This window comes from Aegilops tauschii, chromosome 1, assembly GCF_002575655.3.
Source record: "Aegilops tauschii subsp. strangulata cultivar AL8/78 chromosome 1, Aet v6.0, whole genome shotgun sequence".
Taxonomy (NCBI): Eukaryota; Viridiplantae; Streptophyta; class Magnoliopsida; order Poales; family Poaceae; genus Aegilops; species Aegilops tauschii.
The window spans coordinates 167,741,549-167,762,880 of record NC_053035.3 but is presented as its reverse complement, the minus strand read 5'-3'; the positions used below and the strand labels follow the sequence as shown (position 1 = coordinate 167,762,880).

At 46.9% G+C, this 21,332-nt stretch overlaps 1 protein-coding gene and 1 long non-coding RNA gene across 5 annotated transcripts; one reads left to right on the top strand and one right to left on the bottom strand.

Moving 5' to 3' along the window:
• Nucleotides 1-4,555: 4,555 nt before the first annotated feature.
• LOC109785554 (uncharacterized) lies at nt 4,556-19,723 on the bottom strand. Of its 4 annotated transcripts, XM_040400944.3 has the most exons (9): nt 17,923-19,681; nt 17,742-17,837; nt 17,356-17,432; nt 16,523-16,691; nt 8,319-8,407; nt 6,469-6,633; nt 6,271-6,348; nt 5,605-5,708; nt 4,556-5,200 (listed from the first exon to the last, which is right to left on the bottom strand). In XM_040400944.3, exons 3-9 carry the CDS (start codon nt 17,398-17,400, stop codon nt 5,095-5,097), a joined length of 756 nt encoding a protein of 251 aa, XP_040256878.1. In that variant the 5' UTR covers nt 17,401-17,432; nt 17,742-17,837; nt 17,923-19,681; the 3' UTR covers nt 4,556-5,094. The 4 variants fall into 4 exon arrangements, with proteins under 4 accessions (XP_040256878.1, XP_020199731.1, XP_040256874.1 ...); XM_020344142.4 differs by lacking the exon at nt 17,742-17,837 and having other exon boundaries at nt 19,003-19,723; XM_040400940.3 differs by lacking the exon at nt 17,742-17,837 and having other exon boundaries at nt 17,923-19,676.
• On the top strand, nt 9,237-13,038 carry LOC141042330 (uncharacterized). The gene is made up of 2 exons (XR_012204636.1): nt 9,237-12,413; nt 12,460-13,038. It is a non-coding gene; the product is annotated as an uncharacterized lncRNA (long non-coding RNA).
• Nucleotides 19,724-21,332: the final 1,609 nt, after the last annotated feature.

Sequence of the window (21,332 nt, the reverse complement as noted above, 5' to 3'; positions counted from 1 at the left end):
GCGGCTATTTATAGCCTAGGGAGCAGCCCGACATGATAAGACATAAATGCCCTTCAATGATACGACCGTTAGGTGGGTAGATATTTTGGGACAGCTGGCGCGTAGCACAGCAACGGTCGGATATTTGAGGCTCAAGTTCCTCAGGGCTATCTTGTTCCTCACTGTGTAGGCAATCCGCACTGGCGAATTCCTAACTCCTCAGTCAGAACAAATTCCTCACAGACCAGAAGAACTTCGTCTCTGTCACTGAAGAATATGACTGAACTGTATGAGATTTCCAATGGCTTCACTCGAAGGGATTGGTAGGTGTAGGATTTTGAGTTGAGCATCACTTGGAAATTTTTCCTTAGTATTTCCTCGACCCCCTTTAACAGTACGGTGTTTCCTATGACTCAAGAAAGAGAAAATGAAACTACGAAAACAAAAGTCTTCACGCTTCATGTTCCTCGAATGAATACTAAGTCTTCAGGGTTACACCAATTTCTTCACTTTCAAAGTCTTCAGAAAGTCTTCAGAAAACCAAAATCTTCAGTCGAAAATATTCATTTTTAGGGGTCGACTTTCTCTGTAAATATCAAACTCCTCATAGAGTTATAGACCTGTGTACACTCACAAAGAACATTAGTCCCTTAAACTATAAGTCTTCAATACACCAAAATCACTAAGGGGCACTAGATGCACTTACATTTTCTTAACCACAGATGTATCCAAGATTGCCTGGCATGGTCATATGAATATATCCACCAATGTCTACAAAGCAGAAAGGAAATCATATTACTCAAGTTGGACTTTGAGAAAGCATTTGACATGTTGAACCATAACACCATCATTGAGATTCTACAAGCTAAAGGTTTTGGTGAGAAATGGATCCACTGGATTAAAATGATATATGGCTCTGGGTTTTCATCTATTCTGCTTAATGGAGTTCCTGGTAAACAATTCATTTGCAACAATGGTGTGAGGCAAGGAGACCCACTGTCCCCTCTGATTTTTGTGATTGCTGCTGATCTGCTACAGTCAATTTTCAATGAAGCCTGCAATGCCTCCTTGATTGAGTCCTCACTCATCCACACTTCTTGTCCAGATTATCCAATTATACAATATGCAGATGATACCCTCTTAGTGGCCAAGGTTGATCACAGACATATCCAGCACATCAAAAATCTCCTCTTGCACTATGCTCAATACACTGGACTCAGGGTGAACTATGCTAAGTCCATAATGATCTCAATCAACACTCCTGCTGATAAAATGAATGCACTATCAAATCTTTTAGGATGCAAGATTGGTACATTGCCACACACCTATCTGGGCCTGCCACTGTGTCTCACAAAACCTAGAGTGGAAGATTTCATTCCCTTGCTGAACAGAATTGAGAATAGATTGCTGAGCTGCTGTACAATGTTATCCTCTGGAGATTAATTGACCCTTATAAAATCCATTTTCACAAGTATGCCTACTTTCTTCATGAGTACACTGATGATACCCAAAACAGTCATCAAGCAAATCAACTCATACCTTATGAACTGTTTTTGGAGAAAGTATGGCTCAATGGACAGGGGTATTGTGCTTATTTCATGGGACAAAGTCAGCAGACCAAAGAACCATGGTGGCATTGGGGTCTTAAACCTTCACATGCACAACAAGGCCCTTCTCCTAAAGTTCCTGCATAAGTTCTTCAACAAGACTGATACACCATGGGTGAATATCATTTGGGAGAGACACTATCAGAACAGATTGCCAGTGAACAAAAGGTGGGATCTTTCTGGTGGAGAGATGTTCTGAAGCTTCTCCCTGTATTCAAGCAACATGCCATATGTAAAGCAAGCATTTGTGATTCGGTGCACTTCTGGTATGGCAAGTGGCAAGTGTTACCACTACACACCAAATTCCCTGAATTACACTCATTTGCAATCAATCAGGCAATCTCTTTGAATACAGTGTTGGAGCACAATGACATCAGTCAACTATTCCACAGGCCACTATCTCAGCTAGCATTTGAACAATTCAACTCCTTGCAAATTATACTGAATGGACAAGCATCATCTACAAACCAAGACAGATGGTCATACACATGGACAGCACCTAACTACTCATCCATGAAAATGTACAAAGCTATCAAGGGGGAGAACACAGCTCATGACATATTCAGATATCTTTGGAAAAAAAGCTTGCAGACTCAGACATAAGATCTTCTTCTGGTTATTACTTTGTGATAGCCTCAGCACCAAGAACTTAATTCATAGGAGGAACATGTATTTGGAAGATTACAATTGTGCCCTATGTTCTGATGCCACCGAAGAAACAGTTGTCCATCTTTTCTGGGATTGCCAGTTCGCTAGGAGATGTGGCACTCCATAGTTCCAAACAAGTTAAGAGGCATCTCTGTTTATGATGAAATTCATCTTTCCATGAACCACCTCACATCAGACATTGCCATGGATATCATTATCATGGGTTGCTGGGGCATCTGAATGAGCAGAAACGATAAAATCTTTAGAAGGGTTGCACCTTCTGTGGACACTTGGAAACACTACCTGAAAAAAGGACTTCAAGTTACAGAGCTCAGAGCCAATACATCTAAGGCAGAGAAGATCAGAATTTCGAGAGAACAGAACACTTAATTTAATCATGATGTTCCCTAGAGCTGGCATTGGCTGATTTTCACTTTTTTGTTGCATATGTAAATGTACTTTTTTAATTAATGAAAATATACCGTAGAACAATTGTTCTACGGTTTTGGCTCAAAAAAATATCTAAATATCTCTAGTCTATACTCCTATATAGTGTATGAATATCAACTCATATGAACCGTTGGATCTTTCTTATCCAATGGCTCAGATTTAATGTCATTAGCTAGAAGACAATGTGGCTGCAGCTACACCATTGGATAGACTAATCCAACGGTTCATATTGCAGGGATTCGCGGTGACCCCGCCAATGTGGCAGCATGCCTCTGAGCAGGCTTGTACGCACGACGTGATTCTTCCATCTCTGTGTAGAAAGTTCTCGCATGCTCACGTAATTAGTGATTAGTACGACTAGCAACAGGAGAGAGAAAGAGATGGAGGGAGCTCTGGCATGCTCACGTGAGGATTACTACTACTAGGCTACTAGCATAGAAATTTCTAGCATGTTCACGGTAGGAGATACGTATCAGATAGAAGAAATGACATGAAGGCATGCAGCGGTACAGCCTTTGAAAAGACTTTTTTTTTACCAAATTAGAAAACCATATGCAAAATAGAAGTACTCCCTCCAATCTTTTTACTCCACATAAGATTTATCTGAAGTCAAATTTCATAAAATTGAAATTTGACCATATTTATATTAAAAAATATCAACATCTATAATATAAAGTTATCGAAATTAAATCCATGATACGATATTGACTTTATATTGTGAATGTTGATATTTTTCTATAAAGTTGGTCAAACTTTATAAAGTTTGACCTCAGACAAATCGTATATGCAGTGTAAAAGGGATCTGGTTGAGTATGAATGTGATATATGGTGTAACTAAATATCTTTTTTAGAGAACTAAATATCTTCTACCTTTACTTATAGATTGTTCTACAAATGTTGTGGCATGGTTTTTCCTTTGTTCTATCAACAATTTTTTAGTAACAAAATTAATCAAACATATGTTGTCGTTGAAATAACCAACTATTTTATAGTGATAAATAAGAAACTTAATCTCTCTACAAAGCTCATCTAGAACTTATTAAATTTTATCAAGATTTTTTTCCTTGGTACTTTAAAATGTGCAAAGCCAATAATGCACTGCTATAATTTTTTAGAAGTTTTTTATAGTTGATCATTAATTAAATAATAATTTCCGTGAAAACGCTCATCATAGCTTTAATGATGATAGCTACATTACACACACCCATGTGTGTATGCCTATCTCTAGAAACTGTATGAGATTAGCGGACTTATTTATCGTCCAATTTATGTCCATGTGTGTGTATGGATCTTAGTTGAAGAAAATAAGTTAATAAATACAAAACAAAATTGACATAGGTCCGTGCATAGCACGTGCCATTTACTAGTATCATTAGTAGCACATGAGAATACAGTTGCGAGTACATGATTAAATCAGCTGTTCAGTACTAGAGGACGTACTTCCTTCATTTACTTATACAAGGTCACTGTAAAATATATATTTTATATCTATACAAGGTATCGAGGCAAGTTTTATCATTAGTAGCACATGAGAATACAGTTGTGAGTACATGATTAAATCAGTTGTTCAGTACTAGAGGACGTATTTCCTCCATTTACTTATACAAGGCCACTATGAAATATATATTTTACATCTATACAAGGTATCAAGGCAAATTTTCTCATACTAGCAACTTCTTTAATACTTGCATGCAGCTACTTTCTCCACTCAGTTTTATTGCATGCACGTGGTGTATTGATGATCCCAGTAAACGAAAAGAAAAGCTGGCTTACAAAACATGTATTAAATTTTATTTTGATACTTGTAATTTGAGTTTGTGACCTTGTATATAAAAATGAAGGGAGTACCAACGCTTCAGGATTACACGCAATACCGGAAACATATCTGATTATCAGAACAAGACATGTGTTAACATTGTGGTCCTCGTAATATTTACTGTTTGTAAATAGTACAATGTATAGGCTCTCAACATTTCATATATCACAGCTTTACAGGTTACATTTCTACCCCTTTCTCAAACAGAATTCTGCTAGCATGCAAAACTTGCAAGCTCGAATTAAACCAAAACGCATTCAATTTTGTAAAAAAATGTTACCAAATTTACATTACGCAAGTCAATAGCAAGATGTGGTCCGGCACTTCAGGATTCGCAGGAGCAGATTCCTCCAGCTATATTTCCTTCTATTGCAAACTTTATGCAGATGCTGCAACTGACCCGAACCATTGCTTGAACATATGCATGAATGGGACGGTTGCAATGAGATAATTTTCACAAACATTCTCAGTATCCTCATTCCACACAGGGAAGATGGTGCCACATCATAAAGAACAAAGGACTTCCACCTGGACTTTTCTTATAGCCAATTGCTTGTGATCGATTGTTATGTGTTAGGGTTTGCCATTTGGGCTCTAAAACAACTGGAAGAAGAGACTTGTAGAACCATCACCAAATGACCGAATGTCAGCAGGCTTTACCAATGCTCTACACAAAGGGCAAGTTCGTTCTCGCTCAAACCTAGAACATAAACAGATAAAAACTATCATTAGTTGAAATTTCCAGATGTGGATAAAGGTAAATTAAGGCATAAACCTATACATTGAAACACGGTACTGAAAAGAAAGAAAAGAAAATCCCATTGCACTCCTAATTATACAAAATCAATAGAACATCTGCACTGCCATGAAAAGGTCTTGCTCATATGAGCTCTAGAACCCCTGGTCGTACTAAGAGTTACAAAGTGGTTCATTATCCTGTAAACCATACCCCTTGCAAGTTCATTCAAGCGCAACGAATATGCAAGAACACATTGCCAAATGTAAACAAGATGCAAGAATCAATTGTACAACAAACTAGATGCATTACGCATTCAACCAACAAAATAAAGCACAATAAAAGAACATATAAGAGGAGAAAGTTACCATTCAGAGACACAGTCCTCGCAGAAAATATGTTTACAGCGAAGGAGAACAGGAACGTGCATCTTTTCCTGGCAGATGGCACACATATCACCGGCAGCGACTGCCTGCAGTGAGTTCCACCAACACACATATACATTAGTGGTCTTTAAATTCTTAGCTCCTAACTGAAATGGCAAAACAGAGAGAACTAATCTTATCCATATTCACTAGATTGTGGACAACTGAGAACTTATATACTGGAGTAGAAGGTAAATAACAAAATAATAATGTGATGTAGTCATCTTTAAATAATATAAGAAGAGCAACACAGAATTAGAAACTTCCTCAGGTGTTAGTATGCAATTAAAAAAAACCAGAGTTAAGTGACAATGAAACTCCTGTTAGCAGTCTTTTTAACTCCACAAAGGAGACAGAAAAAAAAACTAATCACAACAAGCAAGAGTTGGGTTAATTCGATATATGACACTGCCAACTTCGCATATTCGAAAAACGCCATTGCAAAAGACGACTTGTAAGAAGCGCGCCAACATTAGGGAACATCATTACACAGTTGAACACAGGGAGTTATCAACATTATTCTCGGAACGATAGTATCCTCAATGTAATGAGTATTCACAGCATACTGCATTTTTAGTTCAGGCACTTGAGAACAAATGATCTTTTCACCTGTTCTGCTGTCGCATAAGACCCATAGTGCACATCTTTACGTGACAATGCTTTCACTGCAGATAAGAATGATTGAACCTGGAGGACACATGGCCAAAAATGAGAGATGGTAAAAATGTCACATGCACAAGACAAGTTTTTACGGTTTTGACCAACTGCATCAGCATGCAAAATGCAATAAGCAAGAAGCAAAAGTACCTTCTCAACTACTGAAGTCAACTTGAAAGTCAGGTATAGCCCAGTAGTTAAAGATGAGAACAGACTCCCATATTCCTTGTTCAGAAAGAAACGGTACCAAACAGGAGTCGGCAATAAAGCACGATATAGAAGCAGAAGGTACTCCACAAGTGTTAGCATTTGTCCCTAAAATAAGAATAGGAAAATCCTCAGAACCAGGTAAAAGCCCATCAGTACTTAAACAAAGGATCAAAGGAAGTTCCATAGCACCAAAATCACAATGATTGAAAATCCAACATTTGGAAGCATTATCCCATTTATTCGTGAATGAAGCCCCCATAACCAGTTGTTCTAAACATGACAGTTCGGTCCATGTTACTCTTACTCCAGAACAAATAGCGGATGAAGCCAACAGCAGAATAACAAATGATGAATTTTCAACATTATTCAGTAAGCGGCATACCGTTAGAAACTTGTGAGAGATGCTTGCAATTATTCCTAGGTGTGAGAATGTTAAAAACTATCTGGTACTAAAATTTTCATATTGTGAGAACACATGAAGCATTCAGCAGCTGCGCACACTAATTCAGTAGAGATTTTTGGTACTCCCTCCGGGGGGATTGTAAGTCGGCAGGACCATGGCTCCACGATCAAGATGCGTATTAAATATCCTCCCTAACTGAATCAGAATTTAGCGGTTAATTGCCATCATTATTGCACGCTTGTTGGCCTTCCCATGCAGCGCTATCATCGAGTAGAAACCGAAGCATGCATTGGCTAGACGTTCTACAAGGGCTGGAAAGGAGGGCATACAGGCTAGAAATGAGGGCATGCAGTTTTGGCCCTTACAGTTAATTAGGCACCCGACTTCAATGATTACGAGTATAACGACTATTTAGACTAGTCTAGTAGTCTCAATCTGATTGTCGACTAGCTTCTTCGTATAGACTAGTCTGTTGAGTCGAACAGTGGAGCAACTAGTCATCGACTAGTCCAGACTAATCTGGGTGTTTGAGTCAATCGACTCAATTTGGGAGGGATAAGTGAGAGCTTAGCCCACGGGTGGGAAAAAATTGTAGCCCTAGCTTTCCAGGCTCGCTCCACAACGAGCCACCGCACCTGGGACTAGGCCGCCGCCACCGCTGCCACCCACCACCACCACCAGCAGTGGCCAGGAGCATTACGACGCTCTCCCTCCGCTGGTTCTGCTCCTCCCCTGGATCCACCCCTCTGCTGTTGTGCTCCTCCCCTGGCTGTTCTCCTATGCTGATGTGATCCTCCTCTAAATCAACTCAAATTTTATTGCATATTGTACTGTAATATATACTAGTATATAATACTTCCTCTGTAAATAAATGTAAGACGTTTTAGATCACTAAAATAGTGATCTAAAACGTCTTATATATGTTTACAGAGGGAGTACATAGGTATTAGTTGAGTACTGTAAGTTGAGTACTGCAGTACCATGTCGACTAGTCCAGCAGTAGTCTAGACTAGTCATGATTAGTCTATGAGTCTCAACCTCGGCTCGACTCGTCGACTCGCAACTCTTGCCCGACTTGCACTGCAGGAATATCTGGGATGACCAAACGACTAAAGTACCAGTACAGAGGGTAGTATCTGAGGGAAGACCAGTACTATTATGGACATGGACAAAATTTCTCTTACAACAAAGATTGTGCAGTTTGGGGACAGAAGGGAATTTCATGCCAACGGTATAGCTTCACGCTCCATGGGGTGCAACACTACACACAGGATTTTTTATTTTTATTCTTTTGCAGAAAACTACACACAGGATGTTATAAATATGATGACTAAAAGAGCATCACTAAATAAGAAGTTTAAGAACAGACACACAAGAGATTTATCACCTGCCTACGGTAGTTACGGCCTCTGCTGTTCTTGTAGTACATAAGTAGCATGCACTTGACGGTCATCGCTGCCTGGCGGACCATTGTATCTGCATGTAATTCTTGTTTATGAATGTGGATGCGGCAGAACCAACTATGCTAATAGCTATGAAGAGTTCCTTTTGGCTGAAGAAAAAATATGAGTTGCCAATAAGTGTAGTCGTCTCAAACTCCACACTGAAATTGCTGGACACAATCAAGTTAATGCCGTATTTCTAGCATTCCCAGATTTCTGGTGCAGATAAATACAGAAATAAGTTTTCCAGCATACTTATTTTTCTTTTGTGTATTTTACTGAAACTTTTTACAATTGCTCTGAAGCTGAATATCAATCGAGAGAAGTTGACAAACTCAAAGGAATGAAAGCACAACAAGAGCATTATTTCTGTTGCACCACATAAAGTTCTAACAAGCTAACGGGACAAAACAACAATGCTAACTCCAATTATACATCTCCTATTCTTAATAGTTGCAACCCACTGACTAGTTTTGCTAAGCATGCCAGGCTTCCAAATCAACGAACCACACATGTTCGCCATGTCATTAATCTACTGTCCCACTAACTATATTTTTCCATGCATGTAAGCCTTTCACATCAACCAATTATGCATGGCTGCCAAATCATTTGCCTCACATCATAATTAATCTTCTATTTTTAAATAGCTGCAACCCACTACCTATTTTTCCTAGCTATGTAACCATGCCACATAAACAACTAATCATGCAAGCCATAATTACTTCTTTTTTTTGCATTACTCTATGTATGCAATGATGCCATATCATCAATTTGTTCATGTTAGTCGTAAGTTATTTTGTTGCATTAGAGTTCACCCACCTTTCACAGTTTGCTGGACATGGCATTCTTTTAACTCCAATTCATTTTTTCTTCTTTTTATACGTTTGTATTTTTAATTGTCTTTAAGCTTACATTTGCTTTCCATTAGTTTTAGATGTTTCCGTAGCAATTATTTATTTACCTTTTAGCAAGGTTCCCGCAGCAACGCGTGGGGCATCATCTAGTTTATACTATATAGTAGCCAGTCAAAGTTTTTTTTCGAAAAAACGCAAAAGCTTTGCATTTCATTGTATTCAAAAGAGGGAGTTTGGTACAATCCTCCTAGGATGCCAGTCACAAGGCAAGTACATGAACATTAGTGAACATCCCAGGTTCGTGGTAGGATGACGCGGAGGCCTAGGGCCCCGGCTCTGGCCTTGATCGAAGCGATCAGTGAGGTAACCGGAGGGCGAGCCCCCTCGAAGACGCAGCCATTGCGATGCTTACAAATCAGCCATGGCACGAGCAGGGCAGTGGAAGCAAGACCCTTGTGCATAGGCTTGGGCGTGTTCTGTCTTTCCGATTGCCACGACAATCGTGGAGTGTGGCGTCGTTGTCGGGCGGCGGACAAGGGAGGCGCAGCCATGAGAGGATCGCGTGCCACACCTGTCTAGTGAAGGGGCATCCCAGGAGAAGGTGATGTAGTGTCTCCGGGGCCTGCTCACAAAGCGGACAACATGGTGGGTGTGGCAGGTTGCGGCGCGCAAGGCGGTCAACAGTCCAACAGCTGTCAAGGTTTGCAAGCTAGTGGAAGAAACGCACCCGTGGCGACGCCCAACACTTCCAAGCTAGCCTCCAAGCCTGGCAATGGATGGAGTCGTGGAAGGTGGAGAGGTATGCGGACTTGGCAGAGTACATTCCATTCGCAGTCCACTTCCAGCATAGGCTGATCAAGGTGCCAAAGGCAGAGGTATTCGACGATCTCCGGGATGCCAATCGTGCCATGGATGTCGGTAGCCCATTGGTTTTCATGTAGGCCGTCGGCGACTGTTCTAGACTTGCGGCGTCGTTTGGGGATGCAAGCGTAGAGGAGAGCCGCGACCTCACTGGCGGCGCGGCCGTTAATCCATCGGTCTTCCCAAAAGAGGGCGCGCAGGCCATTCCCGAACGTCGTTGTTGTGGACGCGAAGAAGAACGCGCGTTCCTCGCGGGAGAACTGCAGGTCAAGGCCGTTCCAGGCCCTCCCGTCGCCGGCGTGGCTGAGCCATAGCCAGCGCATGCGCAGGGCGAGTCCAGTGTACTCGAGGTCGTGCACGCCAAGGCCGCCAAGCGGGATTGGCCAACAGACGCGCCGCCAGTTAACATGGCAGTTGCCGCCATTGGCCTCAGTGCGGCCTGCCCAGAGGAATTCTCTTGATTTTTTCTAGTAGTTTGAGGGTCTATTTTGGCAGCGAGCACAAGGAACTGGTGGATGGGGATCACGCTCAGGACAGCTTTGACGAAGGCCAGGCGGCCAGCCTTGTTCATGAGCCAAGCCTTCCAGGAGGCAGCTTCTCGGCCACTTTGTCGACGACGGGCTGGAGCTGGGCGGTGGTAGGGCAACGCAGCGTGAGTGGGATGCCCAAATAGGTGATAGGGAAATCAACGATGGGGCACCCCAGGTGCTCGACAACATGGGCAGCATCTTCGATGTCGCATTGGATCAGAGCCACGGCACTCTTTCTGGAAGTTCACTTGGAGTCCAGATGCGCGCCCAAAAAGGTGCAGGATTTCCTTCACCGCTGTGATGTCGCCAGGCGAGGGGTGGCAGAGGAGGATTACATCATCTGCGTATAGGAGATGGCTGGTATGGCGCGGCGAGGGTGGAGCTGTTGCATGACGCGAAGCTCGATGGTGCGGTGGAAGAGCCTGCCCAATGTGTCGACAGCCAAGACGAAGAGTTGTGGGGACACGGGGTCGCCTTGACACAGCCCACATTTGTGCCAGATCACAGGTCCTAGGGCGCCGTTTAGGAGAATCTTGGTGCTGGTCGGCGACAACAGAAGGGCGATCCAGTCGAGGAAGTGGTTGCCGAAGCCGTAGCACCGCAGTACGTCGAACAGGAACGACCACGAGACGGAGTCGAAGGCGCGCGCCAAGTAGAGCTTGAGTAGCACGCGTGGGGCACCAAGTTGGTGTAGGAGTCGAGTGGACTGACGCGCCAAGATGAAATTGTCATGAAGGCTTCGTCCGGGAATAAAGGCATTCTGGACGTTGCTAACGAGGCTATTGAGCTTGGGCGCAAGGTGGAGTGACAGCAGTTTGGCGAGGATCTTGGCGACAAGATGGATGAGACTTGTGGCCCTGTAGTCGCCAAGGCTGCTAGCATCAACGCGCTTAGGGAGAAGCGTGATTAGCGCCTGGTTAAGGCAGCTGAAGCCTCGCCCGCGGAGGGCGTATACTTGCTCAAAGACGTTCAGGAGGTCCTGCTTGATGATGCCAGCTGGAACGGAGGAATTCTGCGGTGAATCAGTCGAGGCCGGGTGCCTTGCGCGACGGCAAGCGCTTGATAGCTTGCCAGATCTCATCCTCGCTGAAGGGCACGTCTAGGTCATCCAGGCATGAGGGATGAGTTGTGACAAGTCGATGGTGTAGTCCCGGGGCACGTCAGTCCCAATCAAGGTGTCAAGTGCTCAAAGGTCGCCGCTGCCATGTCGCAAGGGTCGGTGAGCACGGCGCCATCAACCGTGAGGGAATGGATCCAGTTCTTCTGCTTGCGGTAGGTACACTGACGATGGTAGAATGACGTGTTTGCATCGTCGTCTTTAAGAGACGCGATGCGCGCGCGCTGACGGGCAATCGTACGCTCAAGGGAGGCAAGGCCCAAGTAGGAGAGCTTTATCTAGCGACGTAACCAGTCTTCATGTGACGATAGCGTCCTATGCTCCTCCGCGGCGTCGAAGCGGAGGAGCAGCTCACGGGAGATCGCGAGTTGGTCGCGCACGTTGCCCACCGAGAGCGCGTTCCAGCTAGTGAGCTTGCGCGCAGTGGCCTGCATGAAGCACCGAAAAGGGTCAGCATCCTCCACCGAGTTCCATGCGCTTGCCACAACCTCTTGGAAACCGGCGAGACGCGTCCAATACTCCTCGAAGTGGAACCGGCGATGCACCGAAGGCATTGGCAAGCAGTCAAGCATGAAGGGTGAGTGGTCCGAGACGACCGTGGCCAAACAGCGTAGGTGGCATTCACCGTGTAGCTCCTCCCAGTATGCGGAGCACATCACCCGATCGAGATGGACCAAGGTAGGCAGGTTCTACTCGTTCAACCAAGTATAGTGCCGGCCGTTAGGTAGACCTCATTGAGCGCGAGGTCGTTGAGCACACGCTGAAATCCCCGTCATGCGTCTGTTGAGGTTGTCGTTGTTCTTATCCTCATCACGGTAGATTAGGTTGAAGTCGCCGCAGACGAGCCATGGTCCGGTGCAGGCGACACGCGCGTCACGGATTTCCTGAAGGAACGCGGTCTTGCCATGGTCATCTTGGGGCCCGTAGAAAATGGTGAGCCACCAGGGCACGCTGGAGCCATCGGGAGTCGCCACCCGGACGGAGAGAGTGTTGGTGGTGAACATCGGGTCCATGATCGACACGTCCGACTCTTCCAAGCCAACAAGATCCCGCCACGGGTGCCGCTCGCAGGGAGGTAGACGTAGTCGTCAAACTCTGACCCCAACGTCTCGAGGACCGTTGACGAGTAGATAAACTCCATCTTTGTTTCCTGGAAGCAAGCGATCGTAGCGCTGGAGGTTACAACAAGTGAGCGGATGGCAGTACGCCTGGCGCGGGCCTTTAGGCCGCGGACGTTCCAGTTAATGATTCGAAGGCCGTGATCCATTGGACAAAGGTCAACGGTTGGGCACGCAGCAAAGCGGCTATGTCGCGGTCGGGCTGCCAGTGATCACCGTGGTGATCGGCGCCATGGATGGATCAGATGGTAGCTCGCGGCCAATGAGCATGGCGATGACCACCAAGACGGCATGCGGAGGGGCGTGGCTAAAACCCCATCATGGCTTAGGCGGGGATCACCTGGTCGATGCCGATGATGCCCAAGGCGCAGAAGCTAGACTTGTGCGCGGCGCCCAGCAGTAGGTGGGGCACTAGTCTTTGCTTTTGCGATGGTGGCGGAGCGTCCACGTCGCGGCGAGAAGTTCAGGTGCTGCCAGCGATGTTTGCGTCCTGGATTGGGGAGGGCAGAGCAAGTTTGCTTTGTGGCGGCGGCGAGGAAGTCTCCCAAGGTCCAGGTGCTGACGGGGTTGACGCGCTGGCGAGATCGACACAAGGTGACTGGCGGCAAGGCGAAACGTGCAGCGTTGCCCAGCTGCGGTGCGTGGAATGCTGGGGTTGGAGCAGGCGACGATGGGCCTGCGGAGGCGGGCCCGTCAACGTGGCAGCTTGTGCTCAGCAGAAGGCGCCTAGGTTCCTGGGCCGAGGGGGAAACACGGCCCGTTTCAGGGCATCGTTGGCGGCCGCAGGGGTCGAGTGCGCGGCATTTTGAATTTCCAGCACATTTTCCCATGGCGCACAAGTGGGGCTGGATCGCAGGTCAGCCGGGTCCGCAACAGCAGCAGGGGCTGACGAGGGCAAAGCACTGCTTTGTCCCGACAGCGGATCAGCATCTGGGGCGGTTGGGCGCTCCTCTGGAAGCGAATCTAGGACCTCATTGGTGGACGACAGGTCATCCTGATCCCCAAGCGCGTGGACTAGTCGTTGGTGGCCCTACCCCGGTTGGGTTACCCCCCTACGCCCACGGCGACACGCGAGACTGGCTCTGAGCGGGCCCGGCAGCAGGAGAGTTGCGGTTTGGCACCAATGGGCTAGGGCCAGCTGGCGAGTTGGCAGGCACCAGCGCTTGAGTGGGCGTCTCGGTCGGCCTCGGATCCACCGCGGTTGCAGCTTCTGCGAGCGCGGCCTAAGTCCATGCACGCTTTTTCTTCCCCCTCGCTTTCCTCTTTTGGCTCTGCGACGAGGGAGGCGAGCCCCCTCCTGAGTGGGCCATGCATCCATGCATCTCGCAGACCCCTATACGGGCGGTGGCGCAAGCACAATCGTGGCGGCGCGGGATGCAAGCCAGCCGCGGTCTGGCGCCACACCGTCGGTGCGCTGGCAAGCGTTGGAGCGCGTCCAGTCGGCCGAATCGACCGCCATGCCGTCCGCGCGTCCGTCGGGTGCGGTGGCCGTGTGGCGGCGCTTCCGACCACGCCATCGCTGATGACCGCGCCAGGGGCCATGGCCCGCGGCGTCATTGTCGTTGCCGTTAGTGTTGCCGCCGCTGTTGGCAGCTCCATCAGCCGTGCGGGGGAGGGGTTCAGACCTAGTGAGCCGGACGGAGATGGGGTAATCGAGGGTGCGGACGACAGGGGGCAGACCAGGGCGGGCAACGGGGACTTGCTCCACAATCTCCAGGATGGCCGCCTGGCGAATGGTGGCCAAGTCTCGCACGCGCCCAGCGAGCCGGAACATGGCGAGGTCAGCGCTTATCCGGATGCAGCCGCTCAATCCAGCAGCCAGCCCCCAGAATGTGCTCGGCGATGGACAGATGCCATGTCTGCGCTGGGATGCCGCGAAGCTCGAGCTGCACAGAATACGCGAAGCTTTCGGCGGTGGCGTGGGCGAGCTTGCACCAGGAGATGGAGCAGGGTGAAGTTGTCGGCATTGATGAGATGGTCGCTGGCCATACTGTCCATAATCTGTCGTGACGAGAAGATGAGGAAATCTTCCGAGGCATGTAGGTGGTGACCCGCGCTGGCGCGGTGGGGGCGGAGGCGGGGTGTTGCGCGGCGGAGTCACGCGCGGGCACTGAAGGGCGGCGGCAGGGTCGAAGGCCTAGGTTGCCAGAGGCAGCGCGCGGCGGTCGCCGGGCAGTCAGAATGGGAATGGGCCGGGTCGGCCCGCCGGGTCGCTGACCCGGCCCAAAAAATCGAGGCCAATGGGCCGTGTGGATCGACCTCGAACCATAGTTGGGTCAGTGGAGCCGGCACCAACTGACCCAATGGGTCAGCAGGGTCGACCCACCTCCGAGGCGTGAATTGGAAGCTAGTTACTCAGGCATGCATGTGTTTTGTTGAGTCGTTAGTTCGTTAGTGCCCGCGGGCGTAGCTAGCTAATTCCTTTGAACCTGTAACGTGCACGCATGTAGGATCTGCTGGCAGGCGTGCGCATGGACATAGCCACGGCCTTGCGTATGCATGCACCCGTAGCTGCAACATACCCCGTATCTGATTATCTTCTTTTTTTTTGAATCAACATATCTGATTACCTGCGATACTAGATAACAACTAAAATTTGGGCCGACCCGAGATACCCGCCGGGCCAGCAAGGCCACTGGCATTTTAAAAATAGGTCGACCCGTGGCCTCACAAATTGGCCTTGAGACCATGAGGGCCAGGCCCAAGGCCAGGGCCGGGTCGGCCCGTTCCCATCCTGACCGGGCAGCAGCGTTTCGCAGCCGCTGGACTCGTGGCCGGAGATGAGGCAGCGGCGGCGGCGCACGGGGTTGGTGCAGTCCCGCACCCGATGCCGCATATCGAGACATCGAAAACAGAGGCCAGCGACTTCTTTGGGGGAGGGACTGTGACGGCGGCGTGGGGGGGTTGGGGGGGTTGGGGCGGCCGGGCGCCGCTCGTGCTGGCGGCGGTTCCCGCGTCGTGGCTGCTAAAAGCCTTCGGCGTCCAGCACAGGTCCTCCATTGACGTGGTGGACCTCCGAGCGAGGGCCCAGGCGAGCAGGGAGGGAACGCAAGCGGCCGGCGCGGTCGAGCGGTGTCGCACCAGGGCCGCGGGTGCGGGGGCGGGGCTTGGCGCGGCCGTCGTGGGGCTACGCGGGATCGACGGGGTCCTCACGACGTCGCGGAAGGAGCGCGAGCCGGAGGACTCACCCGCATAACCGCGCCAGCGGATGCGGCCGTCGGGGCTGGAGATTGTCCATCGGGGCTGGAGTCCCCGAAGTAGGTGCCGGCGGAAGGCATGGCTACAGGGGCGGGCACGGGTGGGGAGGACGACTGCAGGAGAGGAGGGCTACCGGCGAGGGCTCGACGGCGGCGAGGCTGGTGGACGGGCTAGGCTAGGAGCGGGGGAGGGAAGGAGAGCGGAGCGGAGTCATCCCCTCAAAATGCTATTGTTCCTGTTCGTCAGTCTAGCCAGTCGAAGTAACAAGCTGAATAAGTCAATTGGCAGTTCCAAAATGAAATTACCTAGATTAAATAAGAAATATAGAAATGGTTCAAATAGGACAGAAGAGCCAACGACTCAAAGGAAGACAATTCTATGCAGCTTGGACAAGATTCAGCTATTGTACACTAGATAGCATTGTGAATGTGTGAGAACAAATTTTACAAGTGTTTCAGGCAGTAGCAATACCGTTAACCATGATGATAAAAATTGCATGCCAGAATGGTGGTATATCTTTTGGAGGAACCATGAACAGAGGTCTAAGAAGATAGTCGTTCCTGTACCACCAATAGACGCCAAACACATGGACCATGAAGATTATGGTGATTCCAACAAGCATAGCAATTTTTCTCTCACCCTGTAAAAGAGTTAAAATAAGAGTTAGGTATATCAAGATGCTGACACTGGCAAATGTTTTCATGATCTAGCTAATGGGTTTCCAACATGTTTGACCACAAAAGGTATAGCACAATCCGAGCCACATGCTATTTGATGACCTAATGTAATGGCCAAAATATAAATCAACATCAAATGCATTGAAATCTTCATTTCTTATAAAAAATTCCACACTAAACAGAGGATAAAAGGGAGGCCATTATGACTAAAAGCTCTCGAGTCTACATATTTAAAAAAGAAGGCACGCCTAGGTGGGGTTTAAGTGCACCTAAGGCTCTAGGCAATAGCAAAACACCTAGCGCTTAATCTGCGTGTGTAAGTATGTGCTTTGATCAGAAAAGCGCAAAGCAATTACAAGACGCACAATTAAGCCTAGACTTTTTTTAACTACAAGAGTTTATGAATGATGGCCTCAGGAAATTCATTATTTGAAAATGCTTTTATGTTCATGAAGCTAGTAATACAGACCATCAGTGGAACCTCGCTTTATTTCAGACAGTCATCATGGTCCGTTCAAATTCATGAGGATGATAGAAAGGAAGGGCTGTCTTAGTAGACTTCCACATATTTCATACTAGAACTGAGTTTCTTATGATATGCTAAATTTGGTATATATAATATCATACCTTCAGTGCTGTTTGCTTCTTCAATATATCATTTGACTTGAACATTACAGCGGCAATCCAAATTGTGACAAAGAAACCTGCAGATCAATCCTTCCATTATTGTGGATGCAAATTGCACCATTGCCAAAAAGGCAACAGGAATATACAACTGAAGCAGGAAATCTACATCCAACTCAGTATGATTCTTACAACTTTCCTAGTAGAAAAAATAGATTTGTTGTCCTTACAAGGATTAATATGAATGGATAAGATAGAAATGAAAAGGACCAACAAATGAACTTTATATAGGAAAATGATAGCTACACCACTATTAATGATACACAAATAGCTTTGTTACATTTGTATCTAATTGAAGTAATGCATAAAGGCAGACTATTTTGGAAGACCTTAATTTTAACATATTGGCGTAAATAAAATGCTAGCTGTAGGCCTCCAGATGCAGATCTCTTATTGTATGGAAAAAAGAAGGTTGGCCGGCTCCCCTGCCAGACAAATTAAATGCTAAGAGACTATGCTAAATATACCGATCTTAAGTATAACTACAAAACCATGAAAACATAAACACACCATAAATGCCAGAACAATCTTTACTATTAAAGGGGAATCGGTAGCGTCACCTCCACCTCCTCCCCCGGTTTTTTTTCTCCCACGCCTCCCCCTCCACTTTGGTTTCCTTTTGGGTTTTGTTAATCTCAACAAATGCCGCACAAAATAAAAAACCAACATAAATATGGTAACTTGAAATAATCAAAATAAAATCGGTACTTTCCAAAACCACGTCATGCATTAACTCAATCAAATCAAATAAAATCAATTCTTACCAAATCTCAACTCAATCAAAACTTTCTTTGCCTTCCCCTACCAATACCCAAATCAAATCAAAGCTTACCAAAACCTCAACTAACCAAAACTTTCCTTGCCTTCCCCTACCCTTACTCAAATCAAATTGAATCTTATCAAAATCTATAATACGGTGAGTGTAAGGTATACGTCTGACATGATTGATGTTGAACCACTAGAATATTTATGCCCATGTTGCAACGCATGGGAAATAGCTATAGTTATGTTAAGTAATGAAAGCTAACTCCCAAGGCTATGACTATATTCAGCATTGCATCTACGTCACTAAACGGTAAATAAAAACCATAATATCTCTCTTACGATGATGACCTAAAATTAACCAAAATAATACCCCGCAACATTAGAAAGTTGAATAGCTGCTATGAAAAATCAAACTTTAACATGTTACATCATACTAAGATCAGAACTAAGATCTTGTACTTCTAACAAAAAAGTAACTAAATGATCCCCCATAACAACAAAAGGTCAAATGGACGCTATGACAAAACAGAACACAACATATCACAACTTAAATCAAGCATTAATCATGAGAAATAAGTACTTGTACACCTAAAACACGTTGTATTTTGTGTAGCATCCACATTAGAATGTACCAAAGCTATCGCAACCATTAATACAGCCCAAATATGTTCTTGTGGACTTGTGCCCTAAAAAGGCATCCATTTTGTTTGACAACATATTCTTGGGAGGTTACACAGCTCATGATCGCAACCACATTAAGACAGAGAGCATGCCATTTCCGCAGAGAGAACATCTTTTAAACCGGGAGGGAAATGAGTATCAAACCTTGGAGATGCTGCCGAATGAAGACGACGAGCAACAGCAGCGAGAATGGTAGTATCTGCTCGATCCACCGAGCAACGTGGTGCACGTCGTAACGCTGATATGGGCGGTCCCCAGCCCCATTCCCCGTAGCACCGCCACTGCCACCGCGGCTTGCCTCCGCATCAGCACCGCCTCCCCTTCCCGCCACGGAGGCCTGGTCAAAGTTGGAGGAGGCGGCCACCTCAATTGAGTCCTGCGGCGAGGCCCCTGCAGCCGTCGCGCTCGCCGTGTCAGGGTCGCCGGGGCCACCCTGGATCCGAATCGAGACCTCTCCATCCCCAGCAGCGGGGGCAGAAAGTAGCCCGTCAGCCTCAGACGACGATGAGGAGGAGGGTACCGCCTGCTGCACCGTCTGCGGGACGGGCCCGGAGGGGACAACGCCTGAGTACTCGAGGAGCGCGGCGAGCGGAGCCTGGAGAAGGCTGGAGGCGGAGAAATTGAGACCGTAGCGGCTGAGGCCAGAAGCCGCAGCACCGGCGGAGGCGCCAGACCCGGTTACCCGGCGATCGGCGGAACCTCCCGCCGGTGTCTCCATAACCGGCGGCGGAAACCTAGAAAGGCGAAGCCGACGGCGCACGCGGAGGCGGAGGCAGAGACCCCTGAAATGGGAAGTTCGGGAGATCCCCACTTTGCTTGGGTTGTTTACATTGCTTTTATTTTCCTTTTTGGCCTTTCGTCGAGGTGCCCCTCCGCTCTTTTTCCTTGTGTGCTTTAATTTGTTTTCAGAAATCGAACCTGTGGATTTTATTTTCTTTGTAAACACAAGGAAGGCGCCATCCCGTGCCACTTTTTCATTATCACCTCATAACAATGTACAACATGAATTACCTTGAATCTGAAAGTTAAGAAGGGATTGCAAAAAAATGGCAAGATACATCGATATTGAAATAATTACTCCTATAAAAATTGATGAAGTATCCGCCACTCTAGACTCCTAACCAGAGACGAGAGCCTCCTGGACGTCCGTTGTCGGGTGGCTTGCCGCACGATCCTCTCGGGGTCATTCCGAGCCGTTGATAGGGGATCATTTTATAGACTTTTTCGATAAGTAAGAGTGTCGAACCCTAACGAGGAGTTAAAGGTAAAATTTATATTCTCTTCAAGTGTATCGACCACCGATACAACTCTATGCACACCAGCGTTTGCTTTACATAGAAACAAGTAGTAAAATTAGAAGTACTTTGTAGGTGTAGTGGAATAAGTTTGTAAGATAATAAAGAACGTGAAAATAAAAAGTTGGGTATTGTTTTAATAAAAAAACAATTTAGTTAGTATAGCGAGTGTGAAAAAGTGGTGGTAGGATTTGCGAGATTGTCCTAGGCAATTGATAACAAAATCGGTAAATCACTATTGCAATTTAATACGAGGGAGAGGCATGAGCTAACATACTTTCCGTACTTGAAACATATGAACTTATGATTGGACCTCTAGCAAGCATTCGCAACTACTAGAAATTATCAAGGTAAACCCAACCATAGCATTAAGTAACAAGACCCCTTTACTCCCCTGGGCAACAACCCCCTTACTCGGATTTAAGCTTCTATCACTATCGCGGCCCATTATAAGCGAATCATGAACGTGTTGCAACACTCTACAGCGGAAACCCCCCATGTGTGCGCGGCACGGAAGGCAGCATAGGACAGCACCAAAATAAAACACGCAACTCAAACCAATCAAGATCATCAATCACCCATAGGATAAGAAATCTACTCAAACATCATGGGATGGCTACACATCATTTGGTAATAATATATAGCATAAAGCATCATGTTTAAGTAGGGGGTACAACGGGTTGCGGAGAGTGGACCGTCGATAATAGATGAGGGAAGGTGATGGAGGTGTTGTTGAAGATGATGGAGTTGTTGGAGTAGATCGACATCACACGATGTTTCCCCTACTGGCGTTCCGGCGCCACCGGGAGAGGGGGGAGAGATCCCTCCTCCTTCTTCTTCTTCCTTGGCCTCCCCATAGATGGGAGGAGGGTTTCCCCTCTGTTCCATGGCCTCATGGCTCTCGGAGGGCAGGAGCACCTCCGAAATTGGATCTCTGTGTGTGTGTGTGTGTGTGTGTGTGTGTTTTCTCTTCTGTTTCGCGTTCCTATTTTCTGGCCCTTTGTCGTTTATTATATTCCTGGAGATCCATAACTTCAATTAGGCTAAAATTTTAACACGACTTTCATCCGAATATTAGCTTCCCTGCAGCTAAAGGACACCTCCAACTGACTTATGAGGTGGCCACATGCCTGCTTGGCACGCTCCAGGGTAGGCGCGTTGTGTGAGCTTATGGGACCT

Coding starts and splice junctions, on each gene's coding strand:
- LOC109785554 (XM_020344142.4), bottom strand. CDS start 19,576: ATGGAGACACCGGCGGGAGGTTCCGCCGATCGCCGGGTAACCGGGTCT. Junction 6,634..8,318: donor GCCGTAACTACCGTAGGCAG/GTGATAAATCTC, acceptor TTCTTATTTTAG/GGACAAATGCTAACACTTGT. Junction 5,709..6,270: donor CTTATGCGACAGCAGAACAG/GTGAAAAGATCA, acceptor AACTCACTGCAG/GCAGTCGCTGCCGGTGATAT.